This window comes from Lates calcarifer, linkage group LG9, assembly GCF_001640805.2.
Source record: "Lates calcarifer isolate ASB-BC8 linkage group LG9, TLL_Latcal_v3, whole genome shotgun sequence".
NCBI classification, from domain to species: domain Eukaryota; kingdom Metazoa; phylum Chordata; class Actinopteri; family Centropomidae; genus Lates; species Lates calcarifer.
The window spans coordinates 9,740,850-9,765,011 of NC_066841.1; the positions used below are offsets into that span (position 1 = coordinate 9,740,850).

At 40.5% G+C, this 24,162-nt stretch overlaps 1 protein-coding gene across 1 annotated transcript; it reads left to right on the forward strand.

Annotated features, from left to right (window-relative positions):
- kcnn2 (potassium calcium-activated channel subfamily N member 2) lies at positions 1-24,161 on the forward strand. Its single transcript, XM_018670542.2, has 9 exons — positions 1-885; positions 1,323-1,418; positions 12,505-12,923; positions 13,224-13,365; positions 13,480-13,590; positions 13,678-13,805; positions 15,898-15,906; positions 18,903-18,972; positions 22,080-24,161. Exons 1-9 carry the CDS (start codon positions 103-105, stop codon positions 22,353-22,355), a joined length of 2,034 nt encoding a protein of 677 aa, XP_018526058.1. The 5' UTR covers positions 1-102; the 3' UTR covers positions 22,356-24,161.
- The last annotated feature ends 1 nt before the right edge of the window (position 24,162 follows it).

The window sequence follows — 24,162 nt, forward strand, 5'->3', positions numbered from 1 at the left end:
TGGGTCTATTCATGCAGCGGCTCTGTCCTCCTGTAAGTACCATAACGCCCTTCGTCGGGTGCTCTGTGGTACCCGACTGCTGCTTTAAACAGCAGCACTGACATGGAAACCCCTTTGCAGCTGCAGAACGATTTCTTTCCAGAGCAGCAGTTCCAACACTGTAAGTATCAGCACTACTGCGGACGGGAGGATCGGCTCGGTAAGCAGCACGACCAGTGCTGCACCTGCAATAACTGCACCTGTGATGCGAGAAAAAGCCTCGTATTTCGCGGGACGTCGCCGACCACTGTGGGAACTTTAAGGACACCTTCGGAAACGTCTTCGAGGCAAGGTTGCCAGTACAGCGTCTGCGAGTTCACACCCTCTAGTCATGGTAGTTCATCCAGACATCATCATCCTCACCATCAGCAGCAGCAGCAGCAGCAGCATTGCCGCGATCGGCAGCGGGGCAGCCTGGGCAGCAGCCACAAAGACAGTAACTCCTACAATGAAATAGCCATGAGCAGCTGCAGATACAACGGCGGCGTAATGCGGCCGCTGAGCAACTTGAGCTCGTCCCGCAGAAACATACACGAGTTTGATTCCGAGTCCCAGCCTTTACAGCCCATCTCAGCCGCAGATGCGTCGGACACTCTAGTATCCAAGCCGGAGAATAATTCCACCACCCTGATGCCTTACGCATCGGGAGACGGAGGGGGAGGCTGCAGCCACAGCAGCGGCAAATCGGGGAAAAAGAAGAACCAGAACATTGGGGAAAAGCTCGGACACAGGAGGGCCTTGTTTGAGAAAAGGAAGCGGCTCAGCGACTATGCTTTAATCTTTGGGATGTTTGGGATCGTTGTTATGGTTATAGAGACTGAACTCTCATGGGGAGCCTATGGAAAGGTGCGTATTTACTCAAGAGCCCATGTCCAGTGCAGTCCCATCTAGACCTAGAGTTTATTTAGCGGCATGTGACCGAGGGAGCGAGCCTTTAAATTAAACAACTTCTGGCAAAAGTGTTAAAGACATGCAGCCACTTTGACAGCACAAGTCTGGGCTCATTATAAAGTGTCCCATGTAGTCACATTTCCTGTCACATGCAGGCCAAAAGGCCCACTGCTGTCCATGCATGAAGGGGAACCCCACAATATAAGAAGATATCATGTCACATTTTGTTGCAGTATGCCTTAAGAAGCTGAATTCTTACTTACTATAATGTATTTTTTCCACATTTTTTTTCTTTTAGACACACAAGTAACAATTGGTTTAACATGTAAGAATGTGATTTTATGTCATGATGCTGTGTTTTGTTTGGCTTTAGTGTTGTTGCTCTTTTCCAGGAGTCCCTGTATTCATTAGCTCTAAAATGCCTGATAAGCCTTTCTACAATCATTCTCCTGGGGCTGATTATCATATACCATGCAAGAGAGATACAGGTAATGTTGAAACACTTTTTCTTATCCTTTAACTGATGCTGAAGGGTCATCTGTATGTGTCATGGCATTGAATCAATACTTAATGTTTCTGTTTAACTATAAAAGTGCACTTTGTAGGATTTTACAGATTGGTTTCCTTTAAGCATGTGCAGGTTAGAGAAGATGCTCTTTAATGACTCACCAACATGCTTGCATAAGAAAGTGAAGTGCTACATTTCAGTTTCTCTGCAGCATGTTGATTTATCTTCACAGCATGGACAATTTTGATGATTTTAACTTTATTTACTTTCATTTTCATCCTTCATAAAATGAAAATGTCTCATGTTTGTTGTCTAATTCACACTTTAACTGCATATATAACAGGAGAGGTTTCTGCGGTGTAGACTGTGGTAGTAGCCTAATCATCTTTTGAAGCCACATAAATCGTTCATTATACATTTTGATAAGATTTAGGAACTCCTCACAGCACTCGGTGGATGTATATAGCTTGTCAGCCTCCCCTGAGATGCTACAACACTCAGACAGTTTTATGACCCTGCCTCAGAGCATTGTTGCATTACTTACAGTTCTTCCTGCGCTTCAGCACTTGTGTCTTTGTTAAACAGCCACAAAATTAATGGTGCTACTTTCTGCAGAGGTGGACACATGTTGCCAGAAACCTTTCACGTGTCTAAGACTTTGTTTCTTCTTCCCCTTTTTCTTTTTCTCTTTATTAAATCAGGCCAAAAGGAAAACTTGAAAAGAAACACAGCTCAAGCATTTTTAGGAATCTTGAATGATGCTGTGTTTAATCATGTTAATGGATTTTCATCCTTTTAAACAAGATGGTGATTTTTTAAAAGTGCCTTTAGCTAATTTGCATGAGCGGATCCTTCTGTGTTCATCTTAATTCTTTACTCAATCAAGTCTCAGATTCAAGATGTAGAATAGATTTTGAGAAACAGAAAAATATGACATTTGGATAAACATTAGTTTCTTATATCTTGCATTAAAGGTTGCATTGGTTACAGTATATTCATCAGCCTTGTTGGTATATTTAGGACTTATGAGTCCCAGGGGAGTATCAGTCATTGAAATAGCCCAACAGTGAAACGTGTCGCCCCCTTCAGATGTCTCATTGTAAACCTTTCTTTATGAGGGATGATAGAAATGCGCAGATAACATTACCATATTTCAATGCATAACAGAAGCGTTTTCATCCCCCTTCCAGACAGCTCCCAGTGGCTGTTTATAAATTAGAAAGCACTGTAAGTTTGCATGGGAGTATCATATTCATTCTTCCCTCCCTCGGCCTCCACACCTTTTACTCTAATCCTGTGTAAATTATTCAACTCATAAACTGAGCTTGTTCACCTCCTGCTTTTACAAACTTTTCTTAATCCCGAATAATGTAATGATTTAGCTGCAACTAATATACTTGCGAGGGTGAATTCCTCATCACAGCGGGTTTCATTTGGTGAGTTTTACAGCAGCTTGTGTTAAATTGGTAGTTGTGCCTCAGCCGTACGTTTATGGTCCCTGTTCACAATAAACCAGTTAAATTACCAGCACCAAATTGTGCTACACACTTTTCATCACTGCTGATTGCGTATTCTTTTATTGTGATGCAGAAACACAGGCGATGATCCCCAGTTTTACAAAGCTTGAATCCTCTGTTCTACTAAAAAAAGGCTGTGAAGCCACATTCTTTCCTTCATTACAGGCAAGCTGAAATGCTCATTCTAGCTCGGCTTTTCTTTCCATTCTGTTAATTGTCAGGAGTTGCAGATTTACCCCACAGGAAGGCTGTTCAAACCTCTTTGATCCAGACTCCTCTGACAGTCACATCAATATCCAAATCATTTTTCACCCTAGATAGCTCTCCCTTCACGATAAAGACATTTCCTCCTTTGTTGACCTAGAAAACTTTATTAAGGCAATTGTTTGCCTCAGAGTTGATTACCGCAGTGCACTTTTCACCACATTTCCTCTCTCTACAATGATTTATATACAGTTTATTCAAACGTGGAACACTTAAATGAATCAGAAAACATCATCACGTCACTGCAGTCTTACTCACTTCCCCTCCGCTTCGCTCTAAAGTTGATTATAAGGTCCTTCTTCTAATTCATCAAGTCCTTTGGAACAAATTCAGCCAGCGCCTGGAAACTGACTGTCTTACTATTTAAATCCAGTTCATAGTGTTTATACTTCAACTTCCACCACACCAGCTGCTCCTTTCCTTCCCTGCCTGAGGGCCTTTTGTGCCTAGTCTGTCATTACTTGGTTCTTGCAGACTGATATATGCAGTTGCTCACATACACACACACACAGATGAAATAATTCTAAATCTATCTTGCTAATGACACACACATGCATACACAGGGGCGCAAAAATGTGTGTGTTCCCTCTGCATTTTCTCTGTGCTTCTGCTGTTCAATCCAGGCATTGTGACAAACTAATTTGATCAAACGATGTGATATGATTTCATGTGAGAATGTGATTTGACACAGGTTTCATTTGACTTTCAAATGCGTTAAATTTAAATTCTGGAATTCAGCCTCAAAACCTGACACATCTCACAGTGCAGGGCTGAATTAAACCCCACAGATGAAGAGTTTAACTCAACATTCATTCATTTCTGTCTGTGCTAATGAGCTATGTTGGGTGAAAATCTCCATCACATGTCATCCAAAGCCCAAAGTGACAACTTCAAATGTCTTGTTTTAACTGATAAACAGTCCAAAACCTAAACATATTCAATTCACTGTGATATAAAACATAGACAAAAGCAAGAGAATGTTTGGGATTTAAGCTACAGCAATCACTTGAATTGTTGTTGATTAGTTTTCTGTCTATCGACTAATTAATTTATCAACTAATTGTTTCATCTCTGTTGTTAATTAGACCCTCTCTACCTGGTTAACACTGTCTTCCAAACTCCCCAACTTTAAAAATCTGTGGTCTCTAAACTCAAACTGAGGTACCTGGGTGATGTCACTACTAAAATTAGCTAATTAGAGATCATTTTAAATTATTTTTTATAGAGCAGCAAACAACGATTATGTTCATTATTATTTGATCTGCTGGTTATTTTCATGCTCAATCGAGTAATTGTTTGCTTTGTAAAACATATAATAATGACAAATGTACATTACAATCACCCAGAACTCAAAGTAAAATCCTGTAATGTCTTTCCTAAAAGTAGCCAATTATCAAAACTATTGCTGATTAATTTTCTCATGATTGACTCTAGGGTAGGGTTAGTGATCATCTAATGCACTTCTATGTAAATTCAGGCAATATCTCCTCGTTGTCCGCTAGCTCCCCCTTCTGTATCTGTGCTGAAAAAATCTATATAGTGCAGTTCTAGAATTGGGATATAAATGAAGTGGATCGGCGCGGCCCATACCAGCCAATCGTAGCGTTCACGCTCCTGCACGCGATGTGGGAGGTTATAAAGAGGGCAGCGAGGAAGCCGGAAATTCCGGTGCACGCTAATGCTACAGAATAGAGGAAGGGAAATGGCAGATAAATACCCTCAGAGGAAACCGAGAGAAGAGTATGCATTTTTTTTTTTTGAAAAGGCAATGACAAAGCCGGCAGGTCAGTATTGTTTTGTCCTGTATGTTCTAGGTGTAATAGATGGTGAGTTGTTAGTATGTTGTCTGTAGCTCTGAGAAACGATCTCGTCCGTTTGTAGCTTCGCTGCAGCTAATGTAACGTCGTAATGTTGTGCTGCAGGTTGAAAATGCAGGCGCACTCAATTTCGCCACTAATTAGTAGTGTTGGTTTCCATGGCGACGCGCGTCTGCGAGTTTGTGGGCGGAGCTTCCCGAGGAGCACTGAAGGCAGGAAAAACAATACATTTCTCTCTGAAATATAATGAAGTAAAAAGTGTCATGAAATATAAACACTCAAGTGCAAGTGCATCAAATCTGGACTTAATTACACCACTTAAGTTCATGTACTTTCATGTCTCTTTTCACCACTGAAAATTGGTAGAGTGTCCTTTTAAATTGTGGCTTTCTAACAGTGAGCACTGCATAACAAAACAAAACCCAATTACTATTTGACTCCTTATTTGTTTTTTCCTCTTGGATGAAATATTCCAGCAAAGAGGCGTTTAACGCCAACACTGTGTTCAGTATAATATGAAGTCCCTGGTTTGTGCTTCCACTTTGTTTTTGTTAAGGCTCTAAATGAGCCTAAATTGTTTGTGATATTAGTAGAGTGCTTTCTAAAGTGCACATTTCTGTGTGGGAAATTTTGCTCCCGCAGTGAAAATAGATTATGCATGCACATCCATGTGTACTCACAGATGCCTGTCAGATGTAGAGGCATAAGTCAAGATGATGAAACATTTCCCCACCACTTCCAGCCCCTTAAAACTGATTTACTTGTCAGACTTGGTAAAGACTGTGCCCTCTCATTTTTACAGGGTATAACAACAGGACGTTTTTCTACTCAGAGTGACTGAAAACTCAAAAGGTCAGGTCAGGCAGGATAGATGTTGGACATCAGCTTGTCGTTTGAATTGTTGAGGGATACATCTGCTGCACTGCAATGGCAGTGATGGGTGACCTAGAGAGCCGAGTGCATTAACAGAGGGACATGTTTTGCCAAATGTCCCCAGATTTGTACCAGCATCCATAATTAGGGGAAATCTTAATCCGTCTTTGTACATACTGATCATCTTTTTATACTTCTCCTTGAAATGTTTATCGGCCTGATTTAGTCTCAGTAATGTTTTTTGTTGACAGCTGGCGATCCGCCCCAGGAATTTTTAGATGTTTTTAGTTTAGTTGAGTTTGCTTTGTTGGCAGACAGCGACTTACTGTACAGCACAAGTGGAAATGGAGAGGTTAGAATCCAAGCCTCCTTCCTGACTTTGATTTGTCATTGTCAAAGTCTGATATGAGCTATACGAGCTAGGAGCATCTTCCTTCCCTCACTGCTGAGATGGTTGATGAGTTCACCTTTTTCTCAAGCAGACAGAAGCTGCCATTTTTGAAAGTTTTCCTCCTCAGCTCACATCAAAGGCTGTTTTGCCGATGGGCATTTGTGTTAAGGCCATTGCTATGTCGCTGTACCTTGTGATGACAGTTCTGCTGAGTTTTCTTAAACTAATGCAAAACGCTTTGGGGGCTGTTCTGTCTTTGATGTGTACTTGTGTGATAAAAGTCTGTGCTGATGTTTCACAGTCGCACAGTATTACATTTTACAATCTGCAGAAAAGATAAAATAACAACACATCGCTCCAAACTGTGCCAGCAAAAAAAAAAAAAAAAAATCCTGCCAAAGCCAAACTTGGCCCTGCTTGTCAGACCGCCCCTGGGTGGTGTGTATGTGTCAGAGATAGGGTGTAACTGCAGGAGACACTCTGCATTTCTCACAGTGAAATCTGCCCTCTACCTGAGACTCCAGACTGGAGTCAGATAACCACCACTGGCTGATGACCTCAGTGTTTTCACTGAACATACAGGCTTTCAAGGGCAGAGTCACTCAGCCTTCCAAAGAGTTTAGAAACCTAAAGATTATTTATTGATGGCATTTACTAAATTGTGCTCTATATGTGGCTTAAAACATGCAGATGATTTTAGATTATTAATGTGTGCAACTTGGCCACAACAGCAAAAGTCTAAAGAAAGATTTATACTGGCTTTTACTTTGGTCTGAGGGGTTTTACTCTGCCTGAATAGAAGAATGTATATGCAAATGTGAAACTTAATTTCAGAAACAAAAGCAAACCGTTTCTGCATCAGCTTCAGATTTACTCAGCAAAGTGGCCTCTTAGTGGCTCACTTTGATATCATAAATAAAGCATTGCATTAATGTCTAATTGGGCTGAACCTCTCAACCTAATTCACTAATGAGATTGAGCGATTTCATTCTCAGTGACAAGATATATGTTCCCATCTCCACATTACACAGATTAAATATTGAGCTGGACTCCATTAGTTATATTGACCGTAGTGAAACCAGTAACCACTTCCAGCGAGCATAGCAGGTGAGCTCCTCGGAGACGGTACAGTATAGATACAGGACAACGGGAGGCAGTGAATGATCTTAGGACAAATTTAGCTGTGTTGTCTCTCAACCTGACATGAATGAAACTTTCCCATGATGAGCAGAGGACATGCACTCTCAGTGATTAGACTGTATTTTATAACCATTTAAAAAAATGAGCTGAATGTCCAAGAGTAGCCAGTGACATCTGGATTTGTCCTCATTCAGAAATGATTGCCATATTGTTTATTCTCTGAGATCTGTTGCACAGTGCAGCAGTTTAATGCGCGTGCTTCATCATCACTACGAGGATACCGTTTTTGGAAAGTAGGGACATTTTGGCCAGCTCTCACCCATTTGAGAGTTAAGACTTAGTTTAAGGGTTATGATTAAATCATGTCCCCATGTGTGCAGAGGCTCAAACGTGCATTGGTGTGCATGTCGTAGGGGTTATAAGGGCTATATAGGGCACATAAACAATTAATGAAAAAGGACCTCAAGGGTCAAAATAACTTTTCTGAAGCAGTATCTGGTCACGCACAGTAGGTTTTGGTTGGACTGACATGTTTGGAGTTTTCCATCTCTGTTTTTGTTCTGTAGGTTTTCCAGAATACGAGGGATGTTATTTCTGGAAAGAGACCTGCCGCTGAAATCTCTAAATGTAATTTCTAGTTGTGTGGCTTTAAGAGAAGGAATATTACAGCCCTTGGATGGGATTTGCCACAAAATCTTGTACAGAAATTCATGTTCTCCAGATGATCAATGATGAAGCTTACTGACTTTGCTGATCCACAAACATTTCCTCTAGCGCTACCATTAGGTTAACACATCGTCATTTTGCAATGCCGTGAACGCCACAGATGAAATTCCATTCACCTCCACTGGGGGGTTAAGAGCAGACATGTCTCAACTTGGACAGTCAAGTGAGAAAATATGTTTGCTATAACTTACATGAAGTGGCGCTTTAATTGGTAAACTCATACAAATTAGCAGAATTTGTCAGCTCTCTTCATTCTCCAATCAGTTCCTCAGATTTGAATTTGAGCACAAATAATTTAGTCCACTACTTTAACTCACTTATCAAAATGCTGATAGTCAGAGCACAGACTTGCAGACATGCTTTCAACCTTTGTAGATATCTGTTTAACTTTTATTTAGTTAGTACAATTTTAAAATCCTTTTACTTGCAGTGTTTAAATTATTTGCCAGCCTCCTGTAATTAATTTAAAAGTTTCCTGGCTCATCTGCTGTCCGTTTTAATTTCCTGACTCTCGCTGTCTTCTATTCTGACACCATGTAAACCACACAGTTTTAATGTTTTTCCACTGGAGATGTAGTTTCCTCTACCTCTCTGTCATAACTGCTGCTTCTGCTGCTAGCATGGAATATTTGATGCGCTGAGGTAAAGGGCCCTTGAGTATTGTATTTCAGGTCATCCATTACCATAATTGCTTTTACCCACCAACTAGGCTTTCCTTATGCAACCCATGTGTAAATGTTTAATTACATTGTTTTGAGGCAACAAACTTTGTAACTGCTTTTGACAGGGAAGGTTTGTTGTTGAAAATGTAAAATAAAACACAGCTCGTGCTGTGTGCAAACAATAGATTCAGCTGCTTTCAGAGGCCTAATTCTGTAAGTAAGAAACCGTGGCGGAGTGGAGTCCCAGCTTGCGTTTCCGTGTCTACATTACACTCTCTTGGAAAGCTGAACAGGACGAGCTGTGGTTAGAGTTACACACTTCTCTGACAGATGTCAGTTTGTTAAAGGAGCTCAGTGTCACTCATTTGATATGAACAACTGCCTCTGAAAATTTAATTTGTGTGTTTTCTGTGTTTGGGGGAAACTTTGATTGTAGCTTTTAAATAAATATAAATGAGCTCCAGAGGCTTTGTGGGGCAGTTGTGTTATTGTTCAGGGACATGTGTTAGCTGTAGCTTGTTCTGTCTTTGTTGTTGTGTGCCAGCTTGTTGACAGTTGATATTTCTTGTATAGTAGCTGTTGGACGTATAATTGGCTCAGAGGCTCTATGATGAGTGTGCAGTGTTTGCCATTGAGGATTCAGTATAGTTTCCGTGTTACAGTGAGGCGGGTGTCGGCAGTGTCAGAGTGCCTTTAAGGCTGTCAAACCATAGCATGTGGAGCATTCATGTATATCTGTGAGAAAAGTGGTAGGGCATGGCGTTATTGATTTTTCTGTCTGCTTTCTTTGTCCTTGAGTTGAACATGTTGAATAGGAGCTTTGTTTTCAATGTGAGAAATATGACTATTTCAGCAGTTCCATTTTATGTGACATATCAGGGCTAAATTTACAATCTAGGTCACGGATCCCATTAGCCCTCCAGGATTGGGACAGTTTTTTACTTCTATAATGAGAAATTCCAAATTAAACCAAATGGAGACTCGTTGGCAACATGCCGAGCTGCGATGTGTGCCTCTAAAGTGGGCTGAGTTTTTTATTTCTCATAGAATTAAAACTGCTGCTTGGCTGACAGTATATTTTACACTACGACAGCTACAGACGCTACAGACAGCTAAGGGACTCTATGAAAATTATTTGGTTGTGGACTGGGTTGAACCCTATGTTTGACTTTTTAAAAACCCTCCTCAGGGTTATTTTTGTTTAGTGGGAACCCTGCCTTTGATGTGGAAAATTGCAACTCCCACCCCAAACTTAAACCCCAATTCAGTAATTTAATGGAGCAATAATTTTTACAGACCCAAAGTGCAAATTAGGACTTTAATTGCATTTTCCGCAATTATGGAAAACATGATAAACAAGTAGTGCATTTTATTTACCAAGCCTTCCAGTGGTAACAGTTATTACCACTGTTACTGAATAAATGAAAGGGGTACAGGTGAGGGGCTTCAGGTCTGTAATATTTTTTACTTCATCCATTAGTAAAAGCAATAGCATTATGTTCCAGGCTAACTCTATGTGATACATGTAACTTTACTGTGGTTCTGTTATGAGAATGAAGGCAGCTATCAGCTATTGAAAAAAAATTCTCAAAACTGACATAATTGCTGTACTAGAAAGTAGAAAATCAAGTCCTGATACACAGCACAGATGCTTGTTGTTCTCTGCATATGGCAAAATATACTTTGAGTTTTTTCTTACCGCAAATTCTGCAAAAAAGGATGAAAGGAAAGGATGAAATAAGATATAAATCTGGGGCATGAAATGTTTAAACACCTGTCTTGCGTTCCCAAAAATTTCAGACCACCCCCTCTTAGCAAAAAGAAAAAATACAACTCTCCCCTCTTTCATTTCCACTTTTGCCCCTAATAATTTCCATGCAGTCCCTAAACTTAGAATGTGTATTAAACTCATGCATGCCTACTCATGCATCTTTATGGGTAAAGCAGGCAGGTATTTGTGGAGTAGACAAAAGTCACTGAAAATCATAGATGGCACGATGAGTTGAGCTGACAGATGAACTGACCTGAGCACAATCCTGTTCGCAGGAATGCTAAACTGTGAGCAAAAAAACATTGCATGTGCATATTTTAATTTTAAATCCTGAGAAGTCACATGATATCCCATAATTCATTACCAAGCATATATTAGGGAGGCTTGTGACAAAATGTAATCATGTGCAGTTTTTCTTTTCTCTCCTGTAGAAAGGCTTCTGCTCTCATGGCAAAAAAACAGCCACCAGGAAACCTCACTTGTATTTGCTGACAGCAACATTTTGTGAAATATCTACTGCCAGTTGTGATGGCTCGTATACAGGCAGAGGACCTTGAGGTGATTGAGTGGAGAGAGCAGGAGCAGCTGTGGAGGAATATCAGTGTGGAGTGTCAGAGAGAGGAATTATTTGACAAATGTAGGGGAAGCTAATACAGTTTGATAATATTTAATCTGCAACCTGGACTGGGAAATATAAGACTCAGAGAGAGGAGTAAGATAGTGAGATAGTGTATCTACATCCATAAGCATGATCAGGGATCACTGTGAATGAGCTGACGGTGGCGGTCACGGGCTTGGCCGTTAGTTCAGGGTGAATACACTGAGCAGTGAATCTTCTGACCGACGATAACCATAGATTGGATTGAAAGTGATGAAGAGGAAGGGGGTGGGGGGGTGCAAGAAGAGGCAGCAGCAGCAGAAGTGACCATGTGAGGAAGCCACAGTATATGACAGAGGACAAGGTGGAGAAGAATGATGAGGTGGTGTTGAAATCCACCCACACTGAAATCCCCAGTGAAATGGCCTACCTTCTGGTCGGGGTGGCCAGGCGATCGGAACCTAATGCTAATGTGGAGGTGGCAGATGTTCTCATCAGTATAACGCTTTGAAGTTGAAAATGCTGCTGCATGCTGCTAATCTAACACTTTTTTTATTTAGGGGGTCTGAAAGCAGTGAGAGAAATAGAGCAAGGGGGAAATATGTAGATATGTTCAGTCCTGGAGTCACACATATGGAAACAGACTGTTTTAGCCTATTTTAGTACAGATTACATACTTTACATTAATCATCAACGTTAATTGTAGAGTTTTCTAGTCAGACAGTTGTTGTATTCCATCCATTTCACTATCAACTTAGTTGAAACTTGAGATAGGGAATTTGATTTTCTCACCATACAGACATAAATAGGAATAAATGGTCAAACAAGGCAGGAGAACCACCTAAATACATATGAATCACAATGGGATTCAAATGTATTCTGAAAAACAAAGGCATGATATTTCAGTCTTGCAACCTTCATCAGATACCCTTGAATATATCATGGGACATTTTTGGCCTCAAAAGAGCACACTGTTGTCCCCTTATCATATCAGGTTTTTATTATTTTTCTTAGGCTGCACATCCTCCAAATGTGGTTCATGGTAACTCTAATCAATTTTATTCTCTGGAAAATGGTCAGAAATAATGTCATATATTTATACCGGTATATAATTTGTCTTAAATGTGGAGAGAAATGGCTGAGGGCTTTAAAAAATGTGACTCAAAAATGTGATTTAATGACTCTGGGCTATTTGTGACTTATTGTTTAATGGGTTTAATGATTTCCTGTAGCTTGCTGTGTCACCGTGATGAAAATGTTAGCCAGCTTCTCCCCTCCATCAGCTTCACCGTGCCCTTTCCTTGCAGTTATTTATGGTGGACAATGCAGCTGATGACTGGAGGATAGCCATGACATATGAGCGCATCTTCTTCATCTGCCTGGAGATCTTGGTGTGCGCCATCCACCCTATCCCAGGGAACTACACCTTCACCTGGACCGCACGCCTGGCCTACTCCTACGTGCCATCCAAGACGGATGCCGATGTGGACATCATCCTGTCCATCCCCATGTTCCTGCGGCTGTACCTCATCGCTCGTGTCATGCTGCTGCACAGTAAGCTCTTCACGGATGCCTCATCCCGCAGCATCGGTGCACTCAACAAGATTAACTTCAACACACGCTTTGTGATGAAGACCCTCATGACCATCTGTCCCGGCACTGTGCTCCTGGTCTTCACTATCTCGCTGTGGATCATTGCTGCATGGACTGTGAGAGCTTGCGAGAGGTGCCTGGATCAGTTTCTCATGCTATGTTGCGCTGCTCAGCATGAAACATAGATAAGGTGTAAAAATAGATAATGTACACACTTCTAAGCTCAGTGTCTGAGCATCAAGATGGAAAGATTTAAACATGCTCTAAGAAAAGATTATAGCCCTGACATTTAATCTTATATACTATATTGGATTAAATCTCCATTCTTTCTTTTTTTAAAAATAAGAATTAATTATAAGGAGAAACTGGAGTGCATCAGTTCCCGCAGGTGCATGAAGATCAGTCAACCTATTGCATTTATTATTTATTACAGGTACCATGACAACCAGGACATAACCAGCAACTTTCTAGGAGCCATGTGGTTGATCTCAATCACGTTTCTTACCATTGGATATGGGGATATGGTCCCAAACACATACTGTGGGAAAGGAGTCTGCCTCCTGACTGGCATTATGGTGAGAAGAGCAGTAGCCTCATCATTTATGTGACTAATATGCTGCTAATATTTCATGACTGGAAGCAATAGTTGAAAATAAGTGGAAATCCATGTTGTCCATTCTGTTTCACAGGGTGCTGGCTGCACTGCCTTGGTGGTGGCTGTGGTGGCAAAGAAACTGGAATTAACCAAAGCTGAAAAACATGTCCACAATTTTATGATGGACACCCAGCTAACAAAAAGAGTAAGTGAATGCCCCACACCCCAAATCACAGATATTTCACCCATTTGTGTTTTCAACTAAGTGTTTCCTCTTTTTTTGGTGCCTTAGGTGAAAAACACAGCTGCGAATGTTCTCAGGGAGACATGGCTCATCTACAAGAACACCAAACTGGTGAGGAAGATGGACCATGCCAGAGTCAGGAAGCACCAGAGGAAATTTCTCCAAGCCATTCACCAGTAGGTACCGTGCTGTTAACCCTGCCCACGCCACTTATGTTGGTTTAATACCTTCTTATCCAGCAGTGTATTTATATGATTCACTGATGCAACGCAAACCTGAAATCTGAATTGTTTGACACCTGTAGCAAAAAATATGTGCTCATGTTATTGACGGATCTTGTATATTATGACCATGTTTCGCCTGACTTGACTAACTTTAAATTTGCAGATGTGATAAAGAGTTGGCCTGTTGATTCAGCATCATAAGGAATGGTAAAATATGCAAGGAACTAAATTTATGTAAACGTTATTCACTGATACACTAGATGTTCTTGTAATTCATTAATTTTAAAAATGGGTAGGAATTGTTGGTATGACATACTTTATCTGTGTAAAAGGGCATTTTCTCTAAATGAGATTTGGAAAACTTTCCGTTTTCCCTGAGTTACTGTGGAAGCAGTCAGTCAAATTTTATCTTGAAATATTCTCAAGGTACAGAATTCACAGCAGTATGATATTGATCTCTCTCTTTCTCTCGCTCTCTCTCTCTCTCTCCTCTCTCTCTCTCTCTCCCTCTCTCACCTTCTCACCCTTTGCTGTCAGATTGGCTCTTGTGTGTCTCTCTCGCTGTGAGTCAGATGTCAGGCTGACCTCAGGGCTGACACATCTGGGTTTCTACTTTTCTAGCGGCCAGTCAGACACTTACCTGTCAGCTAGTCTTTTAGTGGGTCCCCAAGGGCCCCCAGAGTGCTATCTAACTCCAAAACAGTATTGATTTTAGCCTCACCTCACTCTTGTTTTTCTCCAACCTACAGTGCTTACATGCACATATAATCTGTGGTGTGTTTCAGTGACTGAAACACAGTTCAGTGCTTTATTAAAATAAGTAACTAGATATACATTGACTTTGTTATTATGTAGCTTTATGCTCAAGTAAAATGTCCCTTTTTTGTATGTTTGTTTGCTTTCTGTGGTTTTATGTATGTATATGGGTCTTTGTGGTCTCCTGTGTACAACTTTGATTTGCTCATGAATCTTTTGAACATACATTTATGTTTTAAAGACATTAGGATGTTTAATTACAAGGTAGAGAAACACACAAGTTGTCTGCTGCTGCAACCCGCATCCAAATTTGTGCCGTTTAATAGCCTTTTGTCATGGTTACTTTGTTGAGTCATTATGCCCTTGCTGTCGTATTGAGGTGATTTGCAGCGCTTGGTGACAACGTCTCATGTCCACCTCCTGTTCTCTAGGACAGCCTAATAATGGAAATCCCTCTGAGCTAAAGCTAAATCTATAAAGAACCAGATTTGGTGGGAAAAAGTCACGTCTAGCTCTGTGTGCAAGGACAACTGCTCAGCATGATGTCAACATTCTCCCGTCACACCTTTTCCTCACAAAGATTTTGTTTTGTTCACAAGGCAGTGTGCTTCACAGGCCTTTTTCTGAGTTGTAAGTGTTGCCTGTAGCCTATGTGCAGGGTGTGTTACAAGCTCTGGATTGAGATGAATATAGGATGAGAAGTTGCCTGACAGCAAGTAGATCGCTCAAGTGGAGGGTTGGAAAAGGCCCACAGCTGTCCTTGACCTGTCAGGAGGTGATAGCAAATATCAAATTTGATATCATCGGACCTGGTCCCTCCGGTCAAAAGCTGTAAGACAGTGGGGGAAAACTCACTCAGATGTGATCATCAGTCACAGTAAAGGATGCAAGGTGTAAACAGTTGTTAAATGGGCCCATAGATGCTTTGAGGCACTGTCTGTGTTGGTGATTGTTTACAGACATTAACAGGAGGGTTGTACGGTATTTCTGATAACCGGCACTAGTGTGGAGAGAGGGGATTAGACCTAGAGAGCGAGCTAAGCTGCAGCTGCAAGAAACAGTCCAAACACAGAGAGATAACACACCGGTTGCGGGAGGAAAATAAGTCAGGCAAAAATTGTTTGCTGGTGTTCAGAGGTGAGGTGACAGTGTAGAGATGAGGGTTACAGCAGCCAGACTTGAGCAAAACAGATGTTGCCATCTGAATATGTTTATCTGATGTTGTAATAATTCATTTGTCTACTTCATGTTTCCTTTTTTTCCTGTTTGTGTCGACAAAATGCAATAGAGCTCGAAAGTAAGTCTTCGCCTCACATGTAGATACAGACCTGTTGTGTGCATGCTAACGAGAGCTTGTCCTTGAACCCAATAATGTGACTAAAAAAAATTACACTCCCTCATTTGATAAGTGAAATTCATGCCACAAAGAAGTTGTAGTTTGCAATGATTGAAGTGTTTCATATGACACAATCATAACGTTGCCAGATACATTCATTTTAGCTTCTACAAAGGTTATCATGTGTCTTCAACTGAGCATGTAAATTTGATCAAATACACCACAGCCTCACATTCAATCTTCAACATGTGTTGCAATCAAACATCTTTGAATGACCAACACAAACACCTTTTATGCCTCATTATTGACTAGGCCAGTGCTGCACATTGTAAACACACCCACAGGTGCATATTAAGTGAATTTCAATTATCAGTGATGGAGGGTGTTTTTCTTTCCATTTCTGCATGGATGTGATGAGAATTTGATCTTTAATCAGAAAGCCACTGATTAAACTCCAATCAACTGTGCTTTCACGTACCGAAGGATGACGACTAGAGCTCTACAGGAGACAGAACCGCAGTAGCACAAGTATATAATTTATAATATCCCTCAAGTCCTTGTTATACCACTTAGCAGTCATGCTCATACAGATCAGGGCTCAGGGTCATCTTTCGGCGTGTGGAACCATTGTTACTCCTGTTACTACATTCGCAGCCACATTTCCTCCATTTCTCTGTTGGATGACACAGTAGCAGATACACTGATCCCGTGTTATCATGGCTGGTAAACACCATAATGAGAAGGAGCTGTCATGCATCTCTGCACTAAGAGGAATTAGCAGAGTTAGTGATAGACACAGATGAAACACTCCTGAGGTTATCTGGATGGTGCGTTTTACCATGCCGGATGCTGCAGCTGTTAAGTCAAGTGTCTCAGTCAGTACAGTTTGATAATTTCCCCCCAACCTCCAGTGGGAATGCTGTCCCTTTTCATCCACAAGGTTGAAGCGGGAATCACACAGCGAGAAGCAGGAGAGTGAACCTCCATTAGCTCGGGAGATCAGTGGATTGTAGAGACTGGAAAGTGACCTGAGAGGAAGGTCAGGGTAAAGAGGCCTCCGAGCAATCCCGTTTGGGCCTGGGAGGCTGCGACTGTGACCAACAGCATGAAGCTGTCAGCAGGGACGTGAGGGGAAAAAAAGTGTTGAAGAATGTTCACTCAGTTCATTACACTGAAGAAAAATTAACATTTCTTTCCCCACAATGAGGTAAACAGAGGTCATGACAAAGAAAGCAAGTCGGGATGGTAAAAAATATGGCACAGCACTAACTGAGATTGCCTTAACAGATTTAGTGGGGTATTGAAAAGCTTAGCGTAGCCGTTTTCCCCTGATGAATAGCAAGCAGATTTAGAGTGCCCATTCAAAAGCAGAACTGCCTATGAGGAGTGATTGACTGAGGGAGAGAGACAGATAGAATATAAAAGACAGGGCAAGTAGGCTTCCTCGTCCTGACCTCAAGCTGCCCTGTGCTTCGACCCCATTTGACGGCTATTGGTCATCCAGCTGTGAAATGTATAATTCTAACAGGTCTTACATCAACTGCAAAGCCATTTAACATTGAATATCTATTATCTTTCATCATTTTAAATAGGCTACCTCCTTCTTTTTTTTTTTCATTTAATTAATTGAGTAAGAAAAGTGCTATTTTTGCAATAGTATTCTGTACTGCTCTGTATGAAGCATTTCGGTCCTCTGCTGTCAGGACATCTTCCCTTGCCTGTTAGTTTCCTTTAGTGACTCCTGCGGCACCCTCTGTTGGTCTAACCTGTCATCTTCGCTCCACATCTGCCTGTCCTCAGGAAAACAGAGAAATGATCCTGCATTGCATGAGAATGGGTGTATCTCAGCTAATTAGCAGACTCCCCAAGGGCCCCGTAAATCCCCTCTCGATCTTCATTACTGTTTGCCTTCGATTCACACACAATCTAATGATCACCTCACATGCACACGGCCCAGTTCCTTGTTGGTTTTTATTATTATTATTATTATCATTATTTATCAAAATCTGACACATTGGCAAACTTGCCATCATGATATTATTTTGTTATTGTGCCCAGTGTAATTTAGCATGTGTTGGTGTTTTAGTAAAAAGAAAAAGACCTCTTTAATATGTTGAAGCCACGTGTGGTCGACACTCTACAATACTGCACAGTTGCTGTTTTTGAGCCCCCTGAGAGAATGAGTAAAACAGGCTTTAGAAGCCTAATTAAACAGGAGATGTGAATTATTTAAAAATGTTGTATGGAGTAGGTAAGTTATTTTATGCAGACTTTAGTAGTAGGATTTTTGGTTGGGCTATATTGCAGGATATTTTTTCTCACAAATTAACTGTCCCAATAATTTTTTTAGCTTTAATTTCTTAAAGCAGCAAATTGTGATGCCACTTTTTTTTTTTTTAAATATTTCAGCTCGAAAGTCTCAGAAGGAAAAGGGGTTATATAAAACAGTGTTTGACTTCTGTGGCTTTTTGAGTGACTAAAAAATTCATAAACTGAAGAAAAAAAGAGAAAAGATGGTTTAACCAGATAGGACACTCTAAAGGTACAAAAGTAGACCCTTTCTTTTGGTGTTTTATAACCTGATATATCATGTAGCAATAGGACTTCATAAATGCTCTTTACCATGCACAGGTGAGCTGATATGATTCCTCCTCATTCCTTTACTATGGTTGTATGCACTGGTTGAGTAGGATGTAGAGCTGGTCTCATTCTCCTCAGTGGCAGCTCTCACCCCTCCCTAACCCTTCTCCGTGGTTTCCTTTCCACTTGCATGCAGCTCAACCAAACAGACTGACCCCTGCAATCCCTGCATTCTCTACACACATCTTGTGCATGTCCTATAGGAGTGTTCTCCATGTGTATGCCTTTGTGTGCACACAAATTCTTTTTAAAAAATGATTTTAAAACAAACTTCTGATAGCGTTAATTTATTGGGTTCTGAATGGTCTTGTGTTCAGATTGAGAAGTGTTAAAATGGAGCAACGCAAGCTGAATGACCAAGCAAACTCACTAGTGGACCTTGCTAAGGTAAGCTAGACTTACAGTCTACTGCTGCATTGTACATTGGGATAGACAACTATCCTGATAAGTTTCTCTCCTTTGTGTGATTGAATTCAATGCATGCTAGTTCACTCGCTGAATTAGTTGTGTTTTCTAATATAATCAAAGTCTACAGGTGTCAAATAAACAGATAGGCTTTTCAAAAGGTGATTAAAAATAAATCTGTGTGATGATTCTGGTTGACTGCACTTGCCTAAGCTTTGGATCCTTTGGGTATGAAATAATAACTTCATTTTATTTTACAGTTCAAATAACTATCCCCAGGACATGTTCTCTCGAAAATTACTGAATGAGAGTAACAAGAAACACGTTTGTGTATGCAAAAAAAGCCCAGTGCAGTTTTTCACTTTATGTATTCTCTGATATTTGTCTCCAGATGCACTAAACAGAAGTTGACAAACCTTAGGGAAAGACCAGGCAGCGTGCCAGCCTGACACAGCAGAAACAGTAACCTGGGAAGGGAGACACACTGTGATCTGATGATTCAGCCAGAAGTAAAGGCACAGAAAGAGAAGAGAGAAAGGCAGAGGGCTTTTGACATTCAGACGTACACCACAGTCAACCTGGATTCAGGCCAGCGTGTCATGAAAGGTATTAGTTAATATTGCCCAATCGCCTTGTGCTGTAAAACAGCAGCGAGAGTCAGGATGTGACATTGGATAAAGTGGCTTGTAGCCAGTGCCACTCAGCTGACTCTTTAATCATTGCTGTAAGAGTCTGAAGCCATGAGAGGGCAGTGTGGCTTCAGTCTCCTCCTGCTCTCAGCGGAAAGATGGAGCTAAATAGAGCTGAACATATCACTAGCAGCTGCATTGCCACTGCAGTGCAATGTGAAATTCCTCAGATCACAATGTATCCCCTCAACTCATTATCTCCTCCACAGTCTGATATAAAATGTGGTTTCTCATTTAGTGTGACTTAAGTGACGCAGTATTCGGCTGAATGTTGTTACTCTCCACAGAATTTTCTTCACTTTTGCAATTCGGGCTGAATTACATGTTCTTAAATTGCGAAACTTGCTCACTCAAGCTGCTGTTTGAAACAATATCACTCTTAACACTCTTTTTTTTTCACTCCTGCTCCAGAAATAGGTTGATAGTGTCAATTTGTGGTTTCATTGTAGAGTTGAAGTGGACCTGTAATAACCACATATATTCTTTCTCCATCAGTTTCATCCTCTATTTATGATGTTTGTTTCCTCACTGCACTGGGCCTCTTTTCTTGCTCTCTAGCATTTTATGCCATCACTATTTAATGTGTTCTTGTTTCATTTCATGATTTTCAGAGGAGGCCCAGACCTGGTTTCATTCAGCTCTACATATTGACCTGTGCTTGGTTGCAACAAAATTCTTTGTCAGAGGAAGAATTGAATTACATGTGTATATAATATAGACATGCATTCAAGTATTTAGTCATAACACATGAACTGTTCAAATGTTGAATTCCATTTCTAATCCACAGAAATAAAGCATTAGATTAGTGTTGATGTAGGTAATGCCACACAGTGACACACTAGCTGTCTGGTTGAGCGCTGTCAGTGCTACTTTAGTCCTCACTGATTCACATAAACATCCTATCCCAATATTTCTGACTCAGATCAGAGGAGGACAAGGTAAGTGATGGATGGCATCACCTCTAGGCTGCCAGGGATTATTAGTCCTCCGCTGAATAATACCTCAGAAACCGCCTTCCAGTAGCAACACTCCCACTCCTCATCCCAAAATGTGACATAGATTTCTCTGAGTTGTTGACTATTTCTGAAGACTGAACCTTGGGCGTTACAAAAAAAAACAAAAAAACTCAGTGTATTTTAAAAGGTCTGTGAACAGATGGTTGATGCATCAAAAGAGCAAAAAGCATCATACAAAGTCAGCAGGCACCTTTCCTGTCTCCTCAAGGTCACGGACTAATGTACTCCGGCCCGGATGGAAACATGAAGTCTCGTAAAGTGTTCACATCCAATAAAGTTGACCCGTCTTTAGCTAACAGAAAATGTGCTGGTTCTCAAGGTTGCAGCTATTTAGCATAAAAATAACTTAACCTAACGTTCCCTTGTCCTGTCTTTTAAGTGTGGAATTGACTTTTCTGCTTTCGACCTCTGCTCACCCAAAAGTGGAGGACAATAGATAAAACCAACTCCACAGTATTATAATAAAAGCATTTACCTTGTCTTGTAAGATCTGATTCATCAGGTTGGTTGCATGTTGATGACTTGAAGTTTTTTTCAGTTCTGTATTTTATCAATACCCACATACCTACATGTACGTTGTAAGGACTCTGTTTGTTGTAATTGTTTCTCCTGCTCATATATTAGCCATAAAGTGACACCTTCTTAAATCTATTCCAAACTAATCCACTTTACTCTTTCAGTGCAAAAATGCAATTAAAAGTTTGTTCAAACTTAAGAGGAGACTTCAGTAATCTGTTCTAGTCAAAAAATGTGGATGTCTTCCGAAGCTGTTTTAGTATAAATTCTCCTTTTGTGTTGCTATCCCTTTGTTTTGATTTAGCTGAATAACTGAATAACAAAGAGGGAATTTTGTGTCAAAAATACTTTAACTTTGGAAGGTATTAATTTGATTTCTCAGACTGCAGCCTAAATTTAGAGTTCTCTTTACACAGCATGACAATTGTGGATTTTGGTCCACGACCTTCACATTGAAGTTGCTTTAGAAATTGATCTCTTTAAGGCTGGTGCAGAGAGGATGAACAATTGCAATGACCAACAATGCTTGACAATTGAAAAAATCCTTTAATAATTTTTGTGTCAAACAATGGACAGGTGCTAATGTATTCTCTAAACATTATGTTTATTATTCACATTTTTCTGCCGCCTGTGTTGAAAATCGAAATCTTTTGATGCAAGCTTCCAACTTTTTCTGTTTCCTCTTCTTTTCAGAATGATCTGATAACTCAGAGCATTTTCAGTGCATAAACTAAAGTACCAATGAAGCTTGTGTCTTTATCTGTAGGGTGCTTCTTTATAATGTACACATACAGTATTTTTAGGTTCTCCATCAAACAACAAACTGGAAAATTATCATGTTAAGTGTGTCTCCTCTTCCCTGTTCCAGACTCAGAACATCATGTATGACATGATATCAGACTTGAATGAGAGAGGCGAGGACATGGAGAAGAGGATTGCCTTGCTGGAGACAAAGCTGGAGACTCTACTGAGTAACTTGCAGGCTCTGCCGGGACTCATCAGCCAGGTCATCAGCCAGCAGCACAGGGACTTCCTGGAGGTGCAGCTCCAGCCTTATGACAAACACAGCCCTGAGCGCTCACAGTCAGTGTCCCGACGGAGGTCGTCCTCCACAGCACCGCCCACCTCCTCCGAGAGCAGCTAGAGTCCAAGGGGAACGCCTCCACTGAAGACTTTTGCCATCATATGGCCAAGTTGCATTTATCGTAAAGCCTTATGGTTTCAATAAGTATTATCCAAATTCTGATGACAGAATCCAAGATACTGGGGACAATGCATTTTAATGGATAACTTCATGCTGTTATTTGTTTTTTATTACCTCAAAAGATGTTGTTATCCTTGTTCTGGTGACGAGACCTCAAATAATGGCGCTTCCCTCAGTACAAACTAAAAGGCCTATCGATGGGGCTATGATAAGAACTCTACTCCATCTCTATGCAGAGGTAGCCAGTTTTAGGTGGCAAGGTTACCAAGTGTGAAACTATTGCACTAAAATAGTGCTTCTCACAGACTTTGTGCTTCTGCGGGCTTGATTCAGTTGCCGTGTTCCTCAAAGCAAACTGAGAAACCACTGAGAGATCAGTCAGGGAGAATGACAGTGATGTTGAGGAAAAGTGCTGTGTTTGATGGACTGGAGTGAGTGAACTGATAGCAGAAGGCAGATGAAAATCGCTCCTACACACTGTCACTCAGAGATAACTTAAAAAGCTTGAAATGAGGAAAAAAAGCATATATCTTTTAGGTTAGAAACAGCATCAACTATAGCGGTTTTCTTTTTGCAGAGTGCCCCTGTAGAATGACTATTTTTGGGGCGACATTGCAAATAATTTAATCCTCTAGTCAAAATGAATGCATTAAAATCTGTACTTGCACTTACTTTTTAATCAATGCACTTCAATGCTGACTGACATATGATATTAAGATGCGTTGCTCATTAAAAGAAGAACATTTGAGATGTTTGGGCATGGGTTTATTATTGTCGGTTCTCAAGTTGTGGCTTATGTTGATGAATCAAGTCAAAGCCTCTTTCTGTTTTTTCACAAAGAAGCATTAACTTGGACCTGCAGGGGTCTATTGAAATGTATTGAGTGATCACAAAATCAGTAATTACCCCTTGTCTTGCTGTGTCTCACCTCCTGTCCTCCCTCCCTGTGCTATTTATGCTTGCTGTCATCCCAGCTGGGCAACAACAGATGCTGAACAACTCGCTGAAACCATAAGTACCTTTTAAAAAGAAGATGCCTATTTTTTTATATCTCGATGAGGACAAGCACACCTCCTACAACAAAACAAACAACAACGGGGATGTAAGAAGTGACAGATTCAGCATATCTAGCATATGGTTTCATATTTCTTGGACTGGAGTTAAGACACATACACAATATAGTCTATTAGGTTCTTTCCTGAACTTAATGATACACAGATTTTAAAACTGCATTATTCCTCAGATTGCATTTATTTTTTACAGCAGATGCTTTAAAGAACACTGTGGGCTGAGCTGGAGTAGTATTCAGGAGCATAACTGGTAAATCTACCTTTAGTGACCTGTATTTATTAGGTTTAAAAGTTTTAATCTCAAAAAGTAAATTAAAATATTTTAATTTCACTGAAATATCCTCATTGGTCTTTCATGCAGTGTATCCCCAAATGAACTGTGTGAAAAATCCTTACATGGCCAATAAACCTTCCAGACATGAATTTTCATTGTATGAACATAGTTGTTAATGCAACCTTTTCAACATTCACAGAGCATAGCATGGGTCAGAGAAGAGGTGGTGGTCACTCATCAAATCAGCAACACTGATCTTGTTCAACCAGCCAACCCACCAACCAATACGTCAATCAGAAGGTCAACAAAACAACATGTTCAGTCCACAAACTTCAGCAACATAGAAACCAATGAGAGATTATACTGTATGCGACTTAAACAATAAACAATTAAACAATTTGAC

Coding starts and splice junctions, on each gene's coding strand:
- kcnn2 (XM_018670542.2), top strand. CDS start 103: ATGGAAACCCCTTTGCAGCTGCAGAACGATTTCTTTCCAGAGCAGCAG. Junction 886..1,322: donor CATGGGGAGCCTATGGAAAG/GTGCGTATTTAC, acceptor GCTCTTTTCCAG/GAGTCCCTGTATTCATTAGC. Junction 1,419..12,504: donor ACCATGCAAGAGAGATACAG/GTAATGTTGAAA, acceptor CTTTCCTTGCAG/TTATTTATGGTGGACAATGC.